This window comes from Schistocerca americana, chromosome X (genome assembly GCF_021461395.2).
Source record: "Schistocerca americana isolate TAMUIC-IGC-003095 chromosome X, iqSchAmer2.1, whole genome shotgun sequence".
Lineage (NCBI taxonomy): Eukaryota > Metazoa > Arthropoda > Insecta > Orthoptera > Acrididae > Schistocerca > Schistocerca americana.
In genome coordinates this window covers 558,077,556-558,099,074 of record NC_060130.1, presented here as the reverse complement: position 1 = coordinate 558,099,074, position 21,519 = coordinate 558,077,556, and the positions used below count along the sequence as shown (strand labels likewise).

The following is a 21,519-nucleotide window of genomic DNA, read 5'->3' as shown; positions in this document are numbered from 1 at the left end:
AGTAATGATGTCCCCATATTTCATTACATAAAAATTCAATAAATGATTTAACGTACAGAAGATTCACAAAGCACAAAGAGTAAACTGAATGTTGTGTAAATTTACAACACTTTTAATCATGCATCATATAGTTGAGAAACATTCTTAATAACCTTAAATACCTAAATTAATCTTTAATTTACAAGTGTCTGCATATATTTTCCATATTCTTCTATGATAATATTACCATCAATGAAAAATTACATTGCAAAACACTATCATTTCTGCACAAAGATAAAGTTTAGTTTCTTGCTTTTAATTTGTTTTGAGGGATGACTGTGATGCTGACCCAGAAGTGGATGACTGTAAGGCCAATGGCTGATTATTGTGAACAGTGAACAAACTACACTTCAAGCAAACAGTGCTTGACCAATGAAATGTAGAGTGACGATTACAGTGGAAACAGGGAGTAAAATTCATTGCTTCTTACATGGTTTATAGAAGGCTCCAGTTTCTCTTTCCAAGATATATCACTTTTGATGAATGAAGTTTGAGTATAGAACTACACGTTAATGATTAACAGAAAGAAGCTGTAACCATCAATGCAGCCGCATAGTGGTAAAAATACAGTACAAAACATGCTGCAATTAATTACTTAAATTCTCTTCCTTAGTATAATGATTGATTGTGTATGAATGGACATCATTTGTAAAAATAATGTCAGTTTCTATTAAGTACACTCTCCCCATCCCATGAATTGTTGTATTTATCATAAATGAATAAAATTGTGTTTTTTCTGCACTGTAGTAATTTCTAAATGTCGTATTCTACATGAGATATTACATAAAACACCATTATTGTAATGAATGTAACGTAAAATCTGTGGAGTGCCTGGTGGGTCTAGTCTTGTCAAATTAAATAAATAAGTAAACCAAACAAATAAATCTCTCCCTCTTTCCCAGCATTTAGAGTCTGAGACCAAACAAAAACTATGTTTAGAAATTTAGAAATGTCATTACTGTTCTGTAATCTGATAACTGTCATATGTTTATTAAGATGTGGCCTAGTGTAAATTATATGGCAAAATACTGCGCTCTTTTGGGTCACTGTGCTATAGTAAAAAGGCCCCTAACCTTAGATTGAATACATTAGCAGAAGTATGTCATGGTTATTTAATCCTACCTAAGGTACAGAAATGTGGCATGCCCCAAGTTGTTAATATTATCAACGACAGTTAATTACTTATCTGTAGTGAATTATCTTACTCTTGAGAAATGAACATCTGTCTGAGCAGTAATTTAAAGGAAGACAGGAAGACATCATAGAGTCCTGCACAAGATTATTGCTACCTATTTTCGGCTACCTCATTTTCCAGATTTCCTTTGCGTAATGCACATGTTAGAAGAATATTCTAGTATAACTCTAGAAAGAGACCAGACAGGTACATAAACAAGACTGGCTTGTAGCTAAGCTTTCTAACAAAGTGCTTTCTCAAAACTAACAAATTAACTAAAACATGCACACACACTCATTCTGTATTGTCTTAGCTTTGTAGCCATACTGAGATGATGGATGCATGAGGTGGAATGGGTACAAGGAGAAGGAAGAAGCATAGTGATGCTTTCTAGAAATAATGTAGATTGACAGAACAGGGATACATGGTGAGCTGTTACTGTTAGTCTTTCTACTGTTTTTATACCATCGTGGTCTTTGATATGTTGGCAAGTGGCTCCTTTCCATCCTGTAACCATGTGTCACTCATTCTTTGTACCTGTTTTGTGTCCTATCTCTGTATTTTCTCTCCCTCATTGTCTATCCATATTTCCCCTTAAATTTTCCTTCTTGCCTTTCTTTTCACAAACCAATTATCATCCCACAATAGAGTGCTTGTGCAAAACTATTGTTACACCTCATTGCACCAGTCAAGCTATTTTTGTTACAGAACAGTTTTCTGATTACCTTCACTAACCCAGGACCTCAGTTAATCATTCTCTATTTGTGATGTTAATTCATTTTAATTTTTAACCTGCCAATTCCTCCTCTAATTTCTTGCTATTATTTCACGTTATATATCAGAACCAATGTTGCAAACTACACCATGGTTACTCTGCATGCTATGATCATAGATGCAAATGCAAATGCACAGAACAAAGCTATCAAGCATTGTGAGAGTTCACTCTCAAGTAACCCAATACTACTGAAAAACTGCCAAGGCTTTCATAGCCACTTGTTGACAAATTGCCTGTTGGCTTTTGTCTTGAGTTTCTCTGAAGATTTTTCTGATATTTAACCAGCACAAGTGACTGGCATTCTCAAAGCTTCACTCTCTGTTGCTGGTGCCACCAGCAGTGGAGGGTGAAGCTTTAACAATGTTAGGCACTTGTGCTGATGAAACATCTGAAAAATCATAAAACAACTGTCGGCCAAAGAACCTGAGCCAGAAGCCAAAGGCAATTTGCTTATCATACAGAGTGAATAATTTTTCAAATGGAAACACCCAACAAACCTCAGTAAAACAGAGGTCACAGTGTTCCATCTCTATAATGAAGAGATACACTGATGAACCAAAACATTACGACCATTGCCCACCTTGAGGTAGTATGCTGCCTGGTGGCACTGAGTGCACATGAAGTGACAAGAGAAATACATGAGCAGAGCAGAGATGGATGGGGAATCATTCTAGCAATGATAAGTGTTGCAAGTGCAGAAATCTGGTGACTTAAACAATGCTGACAAGAGCTACATTGTCATGGCCCAGTGCCTGGGAGTGAACATCTCAGAAATGGCTAATCTGGTTGGCTGTTTGTGTGATACTGCTGTGAGCATCTATGAAAAGTGGCTGAAAAAAGCTGAAACCATGAGTAGGTGACAATGTGTTGGACATTCATAACTCATCACAGAACATAGGGATTGGAGACTTGCCTGCTCTCTAATGCAGCATAGACAGCAATCTGTAGCAGAAATGAAACTTCCTGGCAGATTAAAACTGTGTGTCAGAGCGAGACTCGAACTCGGGACCTTTGCCTTTCGTGGACAAGTGCTCTATGAACTGAGCTACCCAAGCACAACTCACGCCCCGTCCTCATAGCTTTATTTCTGCCAGTACCTCGTGTCCTACCTTCCAAACTTTACAGAAGCTCTCCTGCGAACCTTGCAGAACTAGCACTCCTGAAAGAAAGGATATTGCGGAGACATGGCTTAGCCACAGCCTGGGGGATGTTTCCAGTTGGTAGAGCACTTGCCCGCAAAAGGAAAAGGTCCTGAGTTCGAGTCTCGGTCCGGCACACAGTTTTAATCTGCCAGGAAGTTTCATATCAGTTCACACTCCACTGCAGAGTGAAAATCTCAATCTGTAGCAGATCGGACCACAGAGTACTGTGGTGGTGCAGGCACGATTGTTTTGGAGCACACTGTTCTGTGCACAGTGTTGAACATGCTGTTCCACAGCAGAGGACCCCTATGTGTTCCCATGTTTACCCAACAACATCATCAGTTATGCTTACAGAGGGCACGGGATCATTGAGAGTGGACCGCAAATCAATGGAATCATGTTGCTGGTCAGATGAGTCCCATTTATTGCTAAACCCTGTCAATGATTGTGTCCAGATATGCCATCAACTGGGCTGCTTGAAACATGCAGTGCGCCACAGATGAAGGCCAGTGGGAGCAGTATTATGTTATGGAGGACATTCACCTGGGCTTGCATGGGACCTGCAGTAATAATCAAAGGAACCATGACAGCTGTGGACTACGTGAACATTGTTAGGGACCACCTGTAACCCCTTATGCTCAATGTCTTCCCAGCAGTGGTGGCATCTTCCAGCAGGATTACTGTCCCTGTCACAATGCCAGAATTGTGCTGCAGTGGTTTGAGAAGCATGATGGTGAACTCACAGTGATGTCTTGCCCATCAAATTCAGCTTATCTGAATCTGATGAAACCTAACTGGGACACTATTGGGCACCAGCTCCATGCCCACAAATCAGCTACCCATAAATTACAGGAAGTGTATAACCTGTGCATAGGCATCTGGTGCCACGAACCTCTAGAAACCTATCAAGTACTTGTTGAATCCATTGCTCTCAGAATTGTATTTCAGAGGTGGACCAACACAGTTTTAACTAGGTGGTTATAATTTTTTGGTTGATCAATATTCATAGTAAGATACATGTGTTATTTGACGGCACTGAAGTTTTCCCTTATGTACTTCCCAAAGTGTCTAGGTGTAAGCCTTGACTGGACACAGCAATTAACCAGCACTACACATACCTGTCAAAGAAGCTTAGCACAAGATTAAATTTTCTCCACAAAATATCTGCAAACAACTGGGGAGCAAATGCAGATACACTACTCTGTTCACTAGTATACTCAGCTGCTGAATATTATGCCCCTGTATGGAAAAATAATGCACATACAAACAACACAGACATACATCTGAAAGAGGCCATACAGACCATTGCTTGTATTGTCAGATTAACTCTCATATAATTCTTTAGATGACAGGTTACCATACGAAGTTAGTTCTAAATGGCTCTTTCCAGATTTCCCCAACGTTTCACAAGCTACCTTGGTTTTATCTTCATACCACAGAAGTTTTCAGTGCGATCAATAAGTCGAAAGACCACTGAAATGATCTTCCACCACAGAAGATGAATCACATTCGAATTTCCATGAGGGAAGTTGTAGAGTTCTATCAACCTAATCACGACTGGTAAAGATTTGACAAAAACCAAACAAGACAAGGGAGATGTAGAAACATATTGAAGATGCATGTTTATTGTTAAAGTACAGCATGTGAATGTTGTCCAGAGAAACAGATAACAAGAGATACTGAGAAGAGTTGCCCATTCCATGTTTCTATAGGTGGTCTGAAAGACATAAATAAAGTGACACCAAGTGCTGCAATCTGGCTGTCAAACTTAATCTTTAATTTGTAAATAAATTATATGTGTATATGCATATGTTCTGTAATTCCAAATGACAATAGTATTAGTAGTACTAGTGATGATGATAATAATAATAATAATAATAATAATAATAATAATGGTAATAATAATCCATACCAGTTGCCATATAATTTCTATTTTCATTGTCATTCTCCAATCCCTTGAATAGTTTTTCATGTTTTATGTACAGTCATTTCATGTTGTTATTCATCCACTGTACATACTTGTTTTGCAGATATTCTTCCATCATTTATCGAGAGTGTTTAACTCCATTATTGTCCTACAAGTGTCTACCTATGTAACCATTCCCCAACATGCACTGATTTCTTTCACTAAAGCCACATCTCATTCCTAATGAAATACTGGTCCACATAACTGTGTCAGTTCAGGAAAGCACCTCTGCCCCTTCCCACTCTTCCTCCTTGTTCCCCTCAGCCAGGCCACCTAACACAAACACTCACCCTGGTTGGGCTGCACCACCAGGATATTGTAGCTGCAAGTGTATATGTGTAAGGATATTTTCATCAGTTTATTATCTCTCAGCAAGGATGTTATCTGAAAATTTAACCACAAGTCAGTCCTCTTTATATGACTGTCTATTGCTTAAAACCTCAACAATAAGGTGAGTGATTGTAACATAACAGGTGAAACTGTGCACCTGAAACAGAGTCATCCACATATACATAAAGTTATTAATTTCTGCTTGGGTAATTTGTACTGATATTTCATTTTCTATGTTCATTTAATAATAAATTTCTATATTAATAACTATAGAAGAATTTGAATAACATAATGCAAAATGGGCAAAAAGGAATAAAGTAGTTGTATTGATTAGTGATTTCTGGTATGGTTTGTGCAGTATATTAAAAATAAAAATAATTGCAATTAAAAAATATAATAGTACGGGATAGAATAAGTGTACAGAATTGTGTAATATATTTGGTTTAAGTATTTGTATATTGTGAAAAATGTTTGTTTGCAAATGAATGATGGTCAGGTGTTTGGATGTTAATTTGAGTAGAGCAGTGTCACTTGACAAAATGCAGGACAGAGATGCAAGGCAGACATCATGGTCTTTTGTGTGCTGGGAGCCAAGCAGGTATGGTGAGCTAGAACGGCCTGGGGCCATACGTGTTTTGATTCTGAGGCAAGATCAGACCTACATGACTCTTCAGAAGCTAGTTTCTGGTTTATAAGTTTGTGAGCTGTGAACATAGTGGAATTATGGTGACTGTGATGCAGTGAACTGTTTATTGCCTGCCACTGTTTTGCTAAAATTACATACATATTTGATTGGACCATTGTGTATAGGACCATCATCATAGCTAAGCAAGTTTCTATGAATAAAGCAATGATATAAGTCTAACATGTGCTAAACATACATTAATATACCTAATTCTAGATTTCATTGCTCAATTTACTCTTACATATCTGTACTTCACTGACTGATCTCATAGGCCACCTTAATAATCGTTTATGTAATGGCATAAAGCAATGGTGTCCAACAAAACTCCTGTGCAGACGATCCATTTAACAGACTGTGCGCTCACCCTCTGCTCGACTTCAAGCAGCAGTAGTTAGTGCTAACTGCTGGTAAGACTGCAATTGGTTAGGCTCATTTTGGATTGGACTGTTTCCTTTCCACTTAAAGTACTTTGGGATCAAGAGTTCCAGGAAAAGTATAGGCCTGTGAACACAGTTAGTGTGTGTGTGTGTGTGTGTGTGTGTGTGCAGAGCTATATGCAGTGCATAACAGTAATGGTCTAGCAGTGCAACCATTGCGCATATGTGAATATTAATATAATTGTAGGTGGCAGTGCCTAGTTTGTGCTGTAACATTTTGTGGGACAGTCTGTTTCACAAATTCGGGACCCTGCTCATCCATGTGAATTTCTCAGAGCTGCAGTGTTTATGCTGGTACCAGTCCATGTGGCAGCTGTAGCAAAACGTTGCTGACTGTACCGGCACCCGTGAGTGTGTCTGCCTTTGCCTGGCCATCTCTGCATAATTCCCTGGCCATGTCCACACTGCCACCCAGTCATTTCCACACCATCACCCGCTCCATGTGTTGCAGTAATAGTTGACATCGCAGAAGCCCCAAGTTAAGTACAAGCATCAGTTGCATTATATATCTTGCGTTGCTAGTCATCAGCCATGGCCAATGAGATGCAGAGACTTTTAAGTGAATGCAGATCACAGGATATTAGGAGTGACTGTAGTAGCCCTGGTATCCCAGAGGAGCATGGTTGGGTGCCAGGAACTGAACTCACGCACTGAATGCACTGATAAAAAATTAGAAATTAGAAAATCTAAAATCTGAACTAGATGCAAGTGTAAAATTGGCGGTTTAAAAACTGAACTTGGAGGTAAGATAAATGCAGTAAATCAAAAGTTTGCGCTGTTGGTGAGTGTATTTGAAAAACTTGAAAATAAACTAGAAACTTGTGAAAAAACTGTGAAAGACATCAGCAAACAAATATACAAATTAGAAAAGTAGTTGGGTACCAAACTGGGGACTGTAGAATCTGAATTTGGGGGACAAATTGAAGCACAGGAGATGAGGTGTAGGAACTCCACACAAAAGCTGAACTAGATTCGGTAATTAAAATTCGTAATGAAAAGTTAAAAGGGGAGGTAGAAATTATTCAAGGACAGATAGACAATCTGAAGGAAACCATAAGTAATGTAGCACCCGGGCAGGCAGGTATGATAGGGTGTCCCATGACAATTGGTACAAATACAGGGTGCGGCAGCATTCATAGCATAATTTGACTTGCATAGTACAATAACGTACTCCAGGAATGCACGCCAGCTCGTGCCACATTCGTGTACTAACGAGCTACCATTTCAAGTGTCACAGTGATATGGAGTGGTGGAGTGCACAGCACCATGCCTTTGCTGTTGAAAGTTATTTCAAGAATAACAACTCTGTTATTGCTACCCAGCGTCTATTTCAGCAACATTTCAACTTGGGATGTCATGGGAAAGTTCCAGATGGACAGACCATTGTGAGGTCGGTATGTGCATTTCGAACAATAGGTTCTGTTTGCAATGGGAAACCAGGAAGAAGTGAAAGAACTGTGCAGACACCAGAAGCCGTGGAAGATGTTCATGCTGCACTCCCGCGTAGCCCAAAAAGATCAGCTTGTCGTCACGCGCAAACTGTGCATATGTCCAATCGCTCAATCAGGAGAATATTGCATTAAGATCTCCATTTTCACCTATATAAGCTGCAGATTCTTCAGGACATTAGGTCTCACGATTGGGTTTCATGTGAAACATTGTGTTTAATCATGCGTAATCTCCTTCGCCAAAATCCACAGATGTTGCACACCATCCTGATGTCACATGATGCTCATTTTGTGTTATGTAGTTGAGTGAATAAACAGAATATGCATTATTGGAGTGATGTAAACCCACATGAACTGCACATCAAGCCCTTGGACAGTTCTCGTGTCACAGTGTGTTGTGGAGTTGCTTCCTTTGGGATTATTGGCCCTTACTTCTTTGAGGATGACAGCAGTGTGGCTGTAACTGTCACCAGTGAACGGTGCCTAAATATGCTGCAAGACTTCGTTCTTCCCCAATTAGGTATGGTCGATGTGGATGTGGAACAATTATAGTTTCAACAAGGCAGAGCGACCTCGCATACAGCCAGAGTTTGCATGGATTTCTTGCGACAGGCATTTCCTGGCAGAGCAATTTCTCATTTTGGTGACATTTTCTGGCCACCTCACTCACCTGACCTTTCATGTGCAGACTTTTTCCTTTGGGGCTACCTGAAGCAAGAAGTGTTCCAATCACATAGTGCCACCATTCCTGAGTTGAAGGATCGCATCAGAACTGCCTTCGGCAATGTCCCAGGGAATACATTACGCCGAGTTATGGAAAGCTTCCAACGCTGCCTAGATGAATGTGTTGTGCAGAGGGGGCATCATTTGACAGGAGTCATATTCAAAGAGTAATCCACACAATGGACAATGACTTACACATTAGTAAATGGCATACCTTTAACTATTAATTGACATAATGGTGTGTTTTTAATATCCTAGTATCAACACTGCCGCACCCTGTGTAAAGCCATTCAGTGGTAAAATAGGTTCCATGTGCTAGATTTCTTGGCTAAGTGCAAAAATAGCTTTATAACAGGGATGAGTGAGGAAACAAAAGTAAAGTTTGTAAATAGACAGCTGGAGGGACCAGCTCAGACTTCGGCTAACCAACTTGCTGATGAATTTGTAGACTATAAGAAATTTGAAGTAATGTTCTTGCATAAATGTTGGGGACAGGCCAAGCAATTAATATTGGAAAATGACTTCTTAAATGGGCCAAATTATAGAAGTGGTAGAGAAACTATGAGAGAATTTTGTGTGAGGGATCTCAGCAAACTAATACACTCCTGGAAACTGAAATAAGAACACCGTGAATTCATTGTCCCAGGAAGGGGAAACTTTATTGACACATTCCTGGGGTCAGATACATCACATGATCACACTGACAGAACAACAGGCACATAGACACAGGCAACAGAGCATGCACAATGTCGGCACTAGTACAGTGTATATCCACCTATACCTATCGCAGCAATGCAGGCTGCTATTCTCCCATGGAGACGATCGTAGAGATGCTGGATGTAGTCCTGTGGAACGGCTTGCCATGCCATTTCCACCTGGCGCCTCAGTTGGACCAGCGTTCGTGCTGGACGTGCAGACCGCGTGAGACGACGCTTCATCCAGTCCCAAACATGCTCAATGGGGGACAGATCCGGAGATCTTGCTGGCCAGGGTAGTTGACTTACACCCTCTAGAGCACGTTGGGTGGCACGGGATACATGCAGACGTGCATTGTCCTGTTGGAACAGCAAGTTCCCTTGCCGGTCTAGGAATGGTAGAACGATGGGTTCGATGACGGTTTGGATGTACCGTGCACTACTCAGTGTCCCCTCGACGATCACCAGTGGTGTACGGCCAGTGTAGGAGATCGCTCCCCACACCATGATGCCGGGTGTTGGCCCTGTGTGCCTCGGTCGTATGCAGTCCTGATTGTGGCGCTCACCTGCACGGCGCCAAACACGCATACGACCATCATTGGCACCAAGGCAGAAGCGACTCTCATCGCTGAAGACGACACGTCTCCATTCGTCCCTCCATTCACGCCTGTCGCGACACCACTGGAGGCGGGCTGCACGATGTTGGGGCGTGAGCGGAAGACAGCCCAACGGTGTGCGGGACCGTAGCCCAGCTTCATGGAGATGGTTGCGAATGGTCCTCGCCGATACCCCAGGAGCAACAGTGTCGCTAATTTGCTGGGAAGTGGCGGTGCGGTCCCCTACGGCACTGCGTAGGATCCTACGGTCTTGGCGTGCATCCGTGCGTCGCTGCGGTCCGGTCCCAGGTCGACGGGAACGTGCACCTTCCGCCGACCACTGGCGACAACATCGATGTACTGTGGAGACCTCACGCCCCATGTGTTGAGCAATTCGGTGGTACGTCCACCCGGCCTCCCGCATGCCCACTATACGCCCTCGCTCAAAGTCCGTCAACTGCACATACGGTTCACGTCCACGCTGTCGCGGCATGCTACCAGTGTTAAAGACTGCGATGGAGCTCCGTATGCCACGGTAAACTGGCTGACACTGACGGCGGCGGTGTACAAATGCTGCGCAGCTAGCGCCATTCGACGGCCAACACCGCGGTTCCTGGTGTGTCCGCTGTGCCGTGCGTGTGATCATTGCTTGTACAGCCCTCTCGCAGTGTCCGGAGCAAGTATGGTGGGTCTGACACACCGGTGTCAATGTGTTCTTTTTTCCATTTCCAGGAGTGTACACTTAGATAGACCATTAGGGGTACTAACGGAAATATCAACATTAAAAAGAAGGCCGCCTGAGAACTTGCAATGGGATATAATGCACAGCCCTACTGATTCAGTGGAACAGTTTTTGAATTTTGTTGAGAATGTGGACAGGGCACTGCATTATAAACCAAAATTGGTAGAATACAAGGAAAGTAGCACAAATCAGAATAAGGGTAATAATTATGGAAATAATTTTCATCACAATGTGAACAGGTGTTCAAGTACTAGAAATCGGCAGAGTGACAATGACAGGGACTGGAGAAACAGGCAGGAGAGAGAATAAAGAAACCATTTGGTCTCTGGAATGTGATTGAGTCGATGCTGTATGTTGACAAGTGATATGGTTAGTGATAAAAGGAGAAATTTCTGTTCCAGTATATTAGTTATATATGTGTAATCGGTTAAGCATATTGGGAGATTATTATGTATATTGACTTCTTGTTGTGTGCACACGCGTAAGAAATTTTGGAGGAATTATGGTCTCTGTTGGGTAAATATAATTGTTATTTTGGGGGGTTTGTTCAGTATTTGTAACCAGGAATAATATTGAGGTGTGGAAAGAAAACTTGTGGGGACAATAGGTTGTTTTCTAATATGGCAAGAAAACTTACACATGGAGCTTGAGGCACGTGTGTGGGGGTGGTGCAGGTTGTGAGCTGGCCAAGAATTAAATAAATAAATAATTATTAAATAAATAAAAAGTCTCAGCAATGGAAAATATCTGTAATTTGAAGAAAATGGTGATGGAATTATAACTAGAAATTATATGCAATGAACTGGTAATTACTGTTTGCTGGGTGAAGTAGCACATAATTTACCTCTTTAAGTTAATTGTTTATGGATTATGAAATCTGTGGGAGTGATTAGGTTCTGAGATTTATTCACAAGGAGTTTGCATTTGTTTGAAATTTATCTGTGCACTTTGTTCAGTGTTTCAGGATCTTTCACTTGCGAACTGATACAGTGAACACATCATAAACCAATGAGGATTACATTATATTGATTGCTGGGGAGCCATGGGATCATAGATACAGGCAACTTTTGATTTTGGTCCTTTGTTTGACATTTGTCACATTAAGGCTTGGCTGATGAGAGGAGTACAACGCACTGGTGGCTGTACTATAATGTGAGACATATGGTGTGCTGATGCAGAGATGGAGATGGGACTCAAGGAGGAGGTCCTTGCTTTGGCAGCAACTGAACAACTGCAGTGAGTGCATACTCAGTGAAGTGATGTATAATGACAGGGAGAACTGAAGATAGGCAATTCCATTTAAATTGATTTTCATTGATGCCTTTAGAGACCAATTATTGAAATTATTAATGTGTTTAGAATCTAGAGATCACTTATGGTTTAGATGTATAGTTGCTTACACATATCTTATTTCAATGCCAAAATCTTCGTCCCATGAAGTTACTATTAGCTATCACAGAGGTAATGTCTTCATGAAGTGGAAGTATGTAACATAACAGGTGAAACTGTGCACCTAAAACAGAGTCATCCACGTATACATAAAGCTATTAGCTTCAGTGTGGGTAGTTTGTACCAATACTCTGTTTACTATGCTAATTTAATAACAAATTTCTGTATTAATAATTGTAGACGGATTTGAAGAACATAATGCAAAACAGGCAAGGAAGAATAAAGTAGTTGTTTTGACCAGCGATTGCTGGTACAGTTCGTGCAATATATTAAAAATAAAAATAATTGCAGTAAGAAAATATAATAGTATGGGATAGGATAAATAAACAGAATTGTGTACTGTATTTGGTTTAAGTATTTGTATATTGTGAAAAGTGTTTGTAAACAAATGATGGTGAGGTATATTTGAGTCGAGTGGTGTCACAAGACAAATCGCAGGGCAGAGACGCAAGGCAGAGATTGTGGGCTTTGGTGTGCTGGGAGCCATGCAGGCAAGGTGGGCTAGAATGGCCTGGGACCACATGAGTTTTGATTCTGAGGCAGGATCAGGCCTATAGGACTGTTTAGAAGTTAGTCTTTGGTTTATAAGTTTGTGAGCTGTGAACATAGTGGAATTATGGTGACTGTGATGTAGTGAACTGTTAATTGCCTGCCACTGCTGTACTAAAACTATTTACAGATTCCATTGGATCATTGTGTATAGGACCATCATTCATAGCTAAGCAAGTTTCTATGAATAAAGCAACAACATAATTCTAATGTGTGCTAAACATACATTAATATCCTTAATTCTCAATTGCATTGCTCAATTTACTCTTACATTCTGTACTTCACTGACTGAGCACATAGGCCACCTTAATAATTATTAATGTATGGGCATAAAGCAGTGGTGTGCAACAAAACCTCTGTGCAGATGAGCTGTTGAACAGGTTGTGCACTCACTCTCTGCTGGATTGCAAGCAGCAGTAGTTACTGCTAACCATTGGTAACGTTGCATGATTACCTTTATTCTTCCCATTACAATAGTTCAGGGAAAATGTGTTTGGTAGTGCTTGTGAATATTATATGTCATATGTGACAACTGAGAAATAAAAGCTTTAAATTATATACAAATATGTTCACTCCAACTGCGGTACAATCATTTTTTTTTTTTTTTAAATCAATTTGTGTTAAGCACAATTTTGAAAACACTATTTGTCACAATAAATACTTCTTTATATTATACGCCTGAATTATATGTTAAATATATTTGATTGCATAGGATCTCATAACATTATATATTTTATCAGTTGAACAATCCTCTCGTGCCACACTTGTTATCAACTTTGTCGTTTGTAATAACACTTAGAAATATACTGAGGGCTTAACAAATAAATATGTATACTCTTTCATCCCTACATTGTGTCAGTTATTCTATATCATGCAAAAGGATATAACAAGAGACTGCATGTGAAAAAATCAGAATTTGCCATTCAAAGGCTTACTTTGCTATGCTAAATCTTAGTCAGCAGCTTGCCATAATAGGTACTTAGGTGTATCATCTGTAGATTTAAGCTGACTATTGTACATTTAAGTACAAATAAGAACATACAGAGTGTTTATCATATAACAAAGCAGTTATTTTTTCCACTGTAAATTATTGAGAGAATCTTGAATGAGCATTTTATTTTTCTGAGTATATTTGTACTTATGTTTATCTCTCAGTTCAAAACAACCCTGGGTATTAGTGTGACAGATTTTCTGCCCTTACATTTTTATAAATTCCCTTCCCCCCATTTTCCCTGTTGCTTGCAGATACATATTTGTACCAGTTTTCAGTTTACTTAATCATATTTTATTTGCCAGTTCATTTTAGTTCATCTTTTATTTTCATTTCAGAGCCATAAAAGCATGTATGAAAATTGACATCTATTCTAGAAGCAAAATTTCATTAGAATCCTTACCATGATTGGAATGATATGAGTTACTTGTCCTGTCAGTTCAAATACTATAACTGATACAGAAATTGTGTGAGTAACAGCACCAGAAAATGCTGCAGCTCCTACAGTGGCATAACCACCTGCAAATAAAACAATATTACATTAGTTGTGAGAATGTTCTTATTTCAACTTATATGAACACATTTCTTCAAGATCTCACCATGTCTAATGAGACTACTTGTGCATCAGCATTATATTAAACATTACATGTATTTTGGACAATGGAGACACAACAGTCATAGAAAGAAAGATAACAAATGTATAGGCCTATTAGGGCTTGAGCTGTTCTGGGGTCATGATCGGCCACACCTTGATGGAGCTGTGAGGCGAATAAATTTTGGGTTAGGGATGGCTCTGGGGCAGCTAACTTTGCTTGTGTTTCTCTGGTGCCTGTCAGGACTATCAACACATGGGGTTTCACTAGGCATGGCCTACACCTAAACAGGACTGGGAAGGGAAGATTGGTACAGCTGATTCATGAAAGTATAGGGGGTGGACTTCGGGCCACACATGGGTACATCTTGCCATGGGTAGGAAAAGTAAGTCTTTTTAGGATAAATCCAGACAACAGGTTCCCTTGCCTAAAGAATATCTCCAGCACTTTAAAAAATACTGAAACAATCACCCACAAGACAGATTTTAACACTCCAAGTATCACACATACCAGATGTTACAAAGAAAAACAAACAATTGTAAAGAGTAACACGGGGCATTTCGCAGACTTAACGATCCTCCATCAAAACGTGCAATCAATAAAAAATAAAATACAACTATTAGATGTTGAGCTCCAATCTTTGAACTGCACGGTAGTTTGTGTTACTGAGCACTGGTGTAGGGAGACAGAAATACGACATGTAGTGCTATCATCATATGAAAGGGCAAACTCTTACTGCAGAACTGCTTCAAGGGGTGGAGGATCATGCATTTATGTCAGAAAAGGAACACAATTTAAATCAAGTCACGACCTCAGTACAGCAAGTGAAGACAAACACTTTGAAATATCAGCTATTGAATTAACAGGGCTTGATATCACCATAAAATTAATCATTTTATGTGTGTATAGATCTCCCAGTGGTAGTCTGGACACTATTTTCAATAAATTAACAGAAGTTCTAGATAATGTCTCAAGTACAAAGGTCAACATAATTCTGTGTAGGGACATTAAGATCAACACCAATACCATAAATGAATCCAGCAGCACCCTCATAAATATCCTTCAGAGTTTTGGCATGTCCCTATTGGTCAATAGTGCAACAAGGATTACTACAATGACTGCATCAGTAATTGGCCAGGTGGCCACAAGTATGGACAGGGAAAAATGTGATGTAGCTGTAAAAGATCTCAGACTATCAGACCATCTCTGTCAAATAACAACAGTAAAATCAGGCATCGAATCATTCCCTAAACTACAAGCCTATAAATGACATCTACCAGAAATCAAAATAAAAGATTTTTCAAAGAACTAGCAAAACAAAGCTGGGATGAAGTGTATAAGGAAACCAATGTGAATATGAAATTCTCTAAATTCTCCACATTATTTAAATTGAACTTTGAAAAGGCATTTCCAAAAGTGTGCATGTCTATATCAACACCTCACAAAACAGCAGGTATTAAGAAGTCCTCCCAAACACTTAAATACCTCTGTTCCATGAAAAAGAGTTGCAATGATCCAGAATTCTTAAATTTCTATCATAGATACAAAAAGATCTATAGGAAGGTGCTGATTGCTACAAAAAAGACATTTAATGAAAAAATAATATATAATACAGAGAATAAAAGCAAAGCAGTCTGGAATGTGATAAAAAAGGAAACAGGGAGAGACAAGGAACCACAGACTAACATAGTGCTAAGGGAGGGGGACAAGGTAATAAATGATCCACAACACTTAGCAAACTATGTAAATGAGCATTTTTCGAGTATTGCAGAGAAGTTACAGCAAAAATTCCCCCCAAAAAATATAACACCTGTAAATAATGTTGCACTAAATACAATGATGTTACCTCCAACCACAGAGAATCAAGTCAATAAAACTGTTCAAAAAATAAAAAATAAAAAGTCAGTAGGCTTATATGAAGTACCAATGTGTGTACTGAAACAGTGCATAGAGATTATACAAGACTCCTTAACAAATACAATGAATGAATCCTTCACATCAGAACATTTCCAGAGCAGTTAAAACAGGCAAGAGTTGTACCTTTGCTTAAGAAATGTAATGCAGAAGACGTAGAAAATTACTGGCCCATTTCCCTGCTGTCACCATTCTCAAAAATAATAGAAGCAATTAAGAAAGACAGATTAATGAATTACCTGAATAAATACAATCTTTTAAGCAAACCACAGTTTGGTTTCTGAAGTGGCAAAAATATGGACTCAGCCATAGTAGAATTCACAAAGGTTGTACTTGATGCTCCTGACAAAGATGAGTGGATCTTTCTAAGGCCTTTGATACAGTTGACCACAAGATTCTATTAAATAAATTAGAGGAATTAGGAATAAGAGGGGTAGCTAATGACTGGTTTTGATCATATACCTAACAGATAGGGTACAAAGAGTAGAGATAACACATACTTCAAATAGATCCAAACATTTAGTAAAACACTTATCAGAACCAAAATACATTAATATAGGGGTTCTCCAATGTAGCATATTGGGACAAATACTATTCCTGATATACATCATTGACTTTCCCAGTAGTGTTACTTATGGCGAAAAAATTCTCTTCGCTGATGACAGCAATATTATAGTCACTGAGAAAACAATGCCATGAACTTCAGTTTGGAGAGGGAAAATGACAATGTTAAATTAAGTATAGATGGCACCTCTATAGACTGTGTAACAAATGCAGAATTTCTAGGAATGAATATTGATTCTCAGTTGAAGTGGTGTGAACACACAAAGGTACTTGCAATCAGAATGTCATAAGTATGTTATGCCCTTAGAATCCTATCATCAGTGTGTAACGTGCAGTGTTTTTTAGTTACATACTATTCATATGTAAACTCAATTCGTACCTATGGCAATCTATTTTGGGGAACAAATGCACAAAATATGAAAACAATTTTCAAACTCCAGAAAAGAGCCATAAAAGTCTAACCAAAAATGGTAGTCGAGCTCACTGTAAAGATCTGTTCAAACCACTGGGAATTTTAACTGCTCCATGTGAATATATTTATCAGTCAGTTGTACAAATCAAAAATAATATTAGTAATTACTGCACAAACAGTTTGTCCACGACCATGGAACAAGAGCTATACTCAACTTACATTTGCCAAGAAAAAATAAACATAAAACTAAAAAAAGGATTTTCTACCAAGTAATAAAACTGTACAATAAATTACCAAAAGAGATAAAATAAATTGTAAAAATACTCTTGTTTAAAAAGGCACCTAAAAAGTACCTGTTATGCAATACATTTTATAAATTGAAGGATTACTTTGATAAAACAGAGTAGGGGTTTGGTAAGCAAAATGTCATACAAATAAATAATAATAATGATTATAAAACATCCGACATTCCACATAACACCTTCACACTATGTTTTTCCTTCTTTTTTCCTTTTCTAGAAAAACTTACCCCCAAGCTATGCATTGTGCAATACTAACACCTCTTCCTCTTTCTGAGCTCAACATCTCACTCAAAGAGGGATGCTGACTCAGTTTTTCAGGATAGCAAATGGGGAGTTGTGGTACAGAAAATGGCCCAGAGGGTACCAGTGTCTGTCTGTGTGTGTGTGTGTGTGTGTGTGTGTGTGTAGTAAGTGGACTGTTATAAAACAATTTGTGACAAGTGTGTGCAGTGACTGATAGTGAAATATGAGTGAACAGTGTGGCATTACGTTACTTAGTAAGTTATTTGTAAAAAAAAAAAGTATTGTATACTGGAAGTGAATCTAATGATTGTCTCTAACTAGAAGTCTGTAAATGTGTGTGTATATGAATTAGCTTATTTTAAATTGGTCTTAACTTGTAAATACTTTGACATGTCCTATATCCTTGTAATTCTTGGATATTCAAAAGTGTGTGCAAGACGGGTCTCATGGTGTCTAATGGTGGGTCACAAATTGCACAGAAAAAACATTTGTCTTGATTTGTTGCCACATTTTGAAGCTGTGGGGGAGGCCTTGTAATGGATCGTGACTGGTGACGAACCATGGGTTTGCTGTTTTGAGCTGGAAACAAATCAACAGTCGATGGAATGGTGACATTCCCACTCCCCACAAAAGAAAAAATTCAAAGCAACTGCTTCAGTTGGTAAGATCATGATCACTGTGTTCTGGGACTGTGAAGGTGCGATTTTCACTGATGTGATGCCAAGAGGAGGTACCATTAATTCAGAAGCATGTGTCAAAACATTAACAAAACTCAAGATGCACTTCTGATGATTTCAGTGCCACAGCAACCCAGGAGATGTTTTGCTGCAACACAATAACGCTCGGCCCACACATGTCTGAGGACTGCTGAACAAAATGCAAAATAGGGTTGGACAGTGTTGCCCCATTCATCCTACAGCCCTGACCTAGCCCCTTGTTTGGGCCATTAAAGGATGCTATTAGTGGAAGACATTTTTGCCACCAGGGCAAGGACTGGTACTGACAGGGCATACATGCACTTGTTTCGTGCTGGAGAAAGGTCTTAGAACGGCATGGGGATTATGTGGAAAAATAGGGTGTGTAGATAAAATACCATTCTTTCGTGTGTGTAATTCTCATTATGTTCAATAAAGAATTGTTGAAGAAAAAAATGCAGTGAATTACTTTCTGGGTAACCTTGATATTAAAGATGCGCCAACAGTATACATAATCATCTTTACACTGATGGCATATGAGATAACATGTATGTAGTGAATAAAAAGTATTGATGCCAATGTTTCAACTACTGAAAATTTGAGTTACCACTTCTTAAATATTATCATATTATAAGTTATTTTTGCACATTGCTCTCTGATTCCAACAAAAGGTTTTATAATATTAGTCACTTTCCCTCTTATGCTATAGAAAAACAATCCCTCTAGAAGAATACCATGACAAATACAGCTAAAAATCATGGAAAGATCTAAAAAAACACTACGGAGTTTCTCCTCTTCTTCCAAAACCTCGATGACATGTATTATCAATAGCAGAGGGATTGTAGCATGTATGGATACATATAATACATTAGATATATATAGATACATATAATACAGTAGATTTTAAATGTTTATCTTTTCTAATAAATGAATAAGAGCCCATCCCATCAAATTTCGCACATAGCTGTAAAAAATGAGGCATTTTTTAGGAAAAGAAAATAGCTGCACAACATTCTGGACATGGTCAGATAATTTTTTATGAAAACATGTGGATCCTTGCACTTTCCTACTTCTTGGAATGTTATTGAAAACAAGCATTTAGTACTGTTGAATGAAGGATGAAAATGGCAGACCACCAAAAATGAGCCCACTGAAGTTGTGTTGCCATGACTACATGGTATTTTCCATGAGATGAATTGAGATTGTTGTGCAAGGAATTAGATGCTTTAATTCTCTGTGTCAAAAATTTGCTTATGATTTGTAATGTAATGCTTGAGAGAAGAACATGCAAAACATTCAAAACAGTAGGTGTGAAATGGCTTAAAGCAGAGAAAATAAAGAATCTGCATGCTCTCAAGCCTGCAAAAAATCTGTAAATATAAAAATCAAACGAGTAATTTAATCATGTTTTTCAGTTTGTTAATGACATATGTACTGCTTAGCATTTTATTAATAAACAACTTGGTATGAATTGCACATAACTTTCCAATAGTGATTCCACATGAGGCAACATTTTTATCAAAGACTCCATTCCATCTTGTAAATAACTTGAATAAGCAATTGGTCATAAGCTAACACTGAGAAATGTGACTCTTAATGAAACCACTAAAGAAAACAGTATATTTACAAACATTTGTGCAGGTCTGTGCAGCTTAGTAGAATGTGAATAACGTTAGTAGCCATTACAAAATTTATCAGTCAGTCTTTAATTATAATGTCTATTGTTTTGGACAGAACGGATTTCAACAGGATGATTGTAACAGAAACTGTCTTATGGTATGGAACAGGAGAGAAAGAAAATTTGCATTATCAGCTTAAGAACTTGGCAGTGGTAAAAACACGTGTCAAAAGGTCTAGCGCCAAAGTTTTCTTCTGGAACAGATAAGATGTTTGAGAGGCAATGAATCTCTATTAAAAGCTAAATTAAAGAAATATTCATTGGATATGGCTGTCTACTCAGTAGGAGAGTTTTATGTGTAAAAAAGGGACTTTTATTTAGAAATAACTAAATAATTTCCTATGACAAATTATTAAACCGCAATAGATAATTTACTTTATTTATTATCAGATGATTGTCTTTTATAGTGTTAATCTAGATTTTTTTTAATTTTTCAAAAAACAAGGATCAAGAATGTAAATCATGATTGTTTTGTAACTACCTTTGTGTTTGACTTGTTTCACATCTTGTGTGACATGCTCACATTTTGAGAGCAACAGAACATGAAATAAATGAAATAGTTTTTAGACTATAATTTCCTGGAACATTTCTTTCCCCTCCTGAAAATATTTACATAACCTTGCTCCTTTTTAACTATTTCAGAACTCCTTTTTAACTATTTCAGAAATCCTCCTTCATTCATTACGAGAGTTATCACAAATATCATAGAATGTACAAAACATTTAGAGTAGTGTTTAACTATTTTTGCTGATATGCCACCTAATCCCTTTGTATTATTTTAGACTGATCCAATAATGTTTAAAAATTACAATTCATCTGTCAGCAAGAGGAATAAACAGTTACTGACAAAAATAGAATGTGTCATGCTTTTTGATACTGCTGCATTTTGTTTTAGAAGTTTCTCAGTTAGATCTTTGTAGTGCTGATTGAAACTTTGAAAGGACCAGTAAATTGTTTCTCCTCTCTTTTCAGCATCATTTTGTCTCTCCTACAATGTGAGATCCTATTCTGTTTGCATTATGAAGGTGTAGATTATCTTACAAAGAGACCACACACCAAATGGATTTTGTAATTTTTTATATTTCCAGTATGTGAAATTCAGGACTCAAATATCAATCCTCCAGAGCATTTAGATGTAACTCTCAAAATTTCTGAAGAAAACTGGCTTTGATGTTTTCTGGCCAACTTTAATACACTAAAGTAAGGTCAGTTATTCGATGTGGTGCCTGGCACCTGCCACTTGGGGAGGGGGAGGGGGGCTAGTTTTATTCCATGGTGGGTTCCAAACTTATAAAGAAAGGTGAATGTTCTTCAAGCACTTCCATGAAAAACAAAATACACAATTTTGAGACTGGTAAGTGCTGGATTTAGTCTCAT

The 21,519-nt window shown here is 38.4% G+C and overlaps 1 protein-coding gene across 2 annotated transcripts in view; it reads right to left on the bottom strand.

The window, feature by feature from the left end:
- Positions 1-21,519, bottom strand: part of LOC124554888 (chloride channel protein 2) — a 532,144-nt gene that overhangs the window by 45,229 nt on the left and 465,396 nt on the right. For both annotated transcript variants that reach the window (XM_047128564.1, XM_047128563.1), the window contains exon 12: positions 14,145-14,260. In XM_047128564.1, the coding sequence (XP_046984520.1) occupies positions 14,145-14,260 (116 nt within the window). The remainder of the gene's footprint in view (positions 1-14,144; positions 14,261-21,519) is intronic.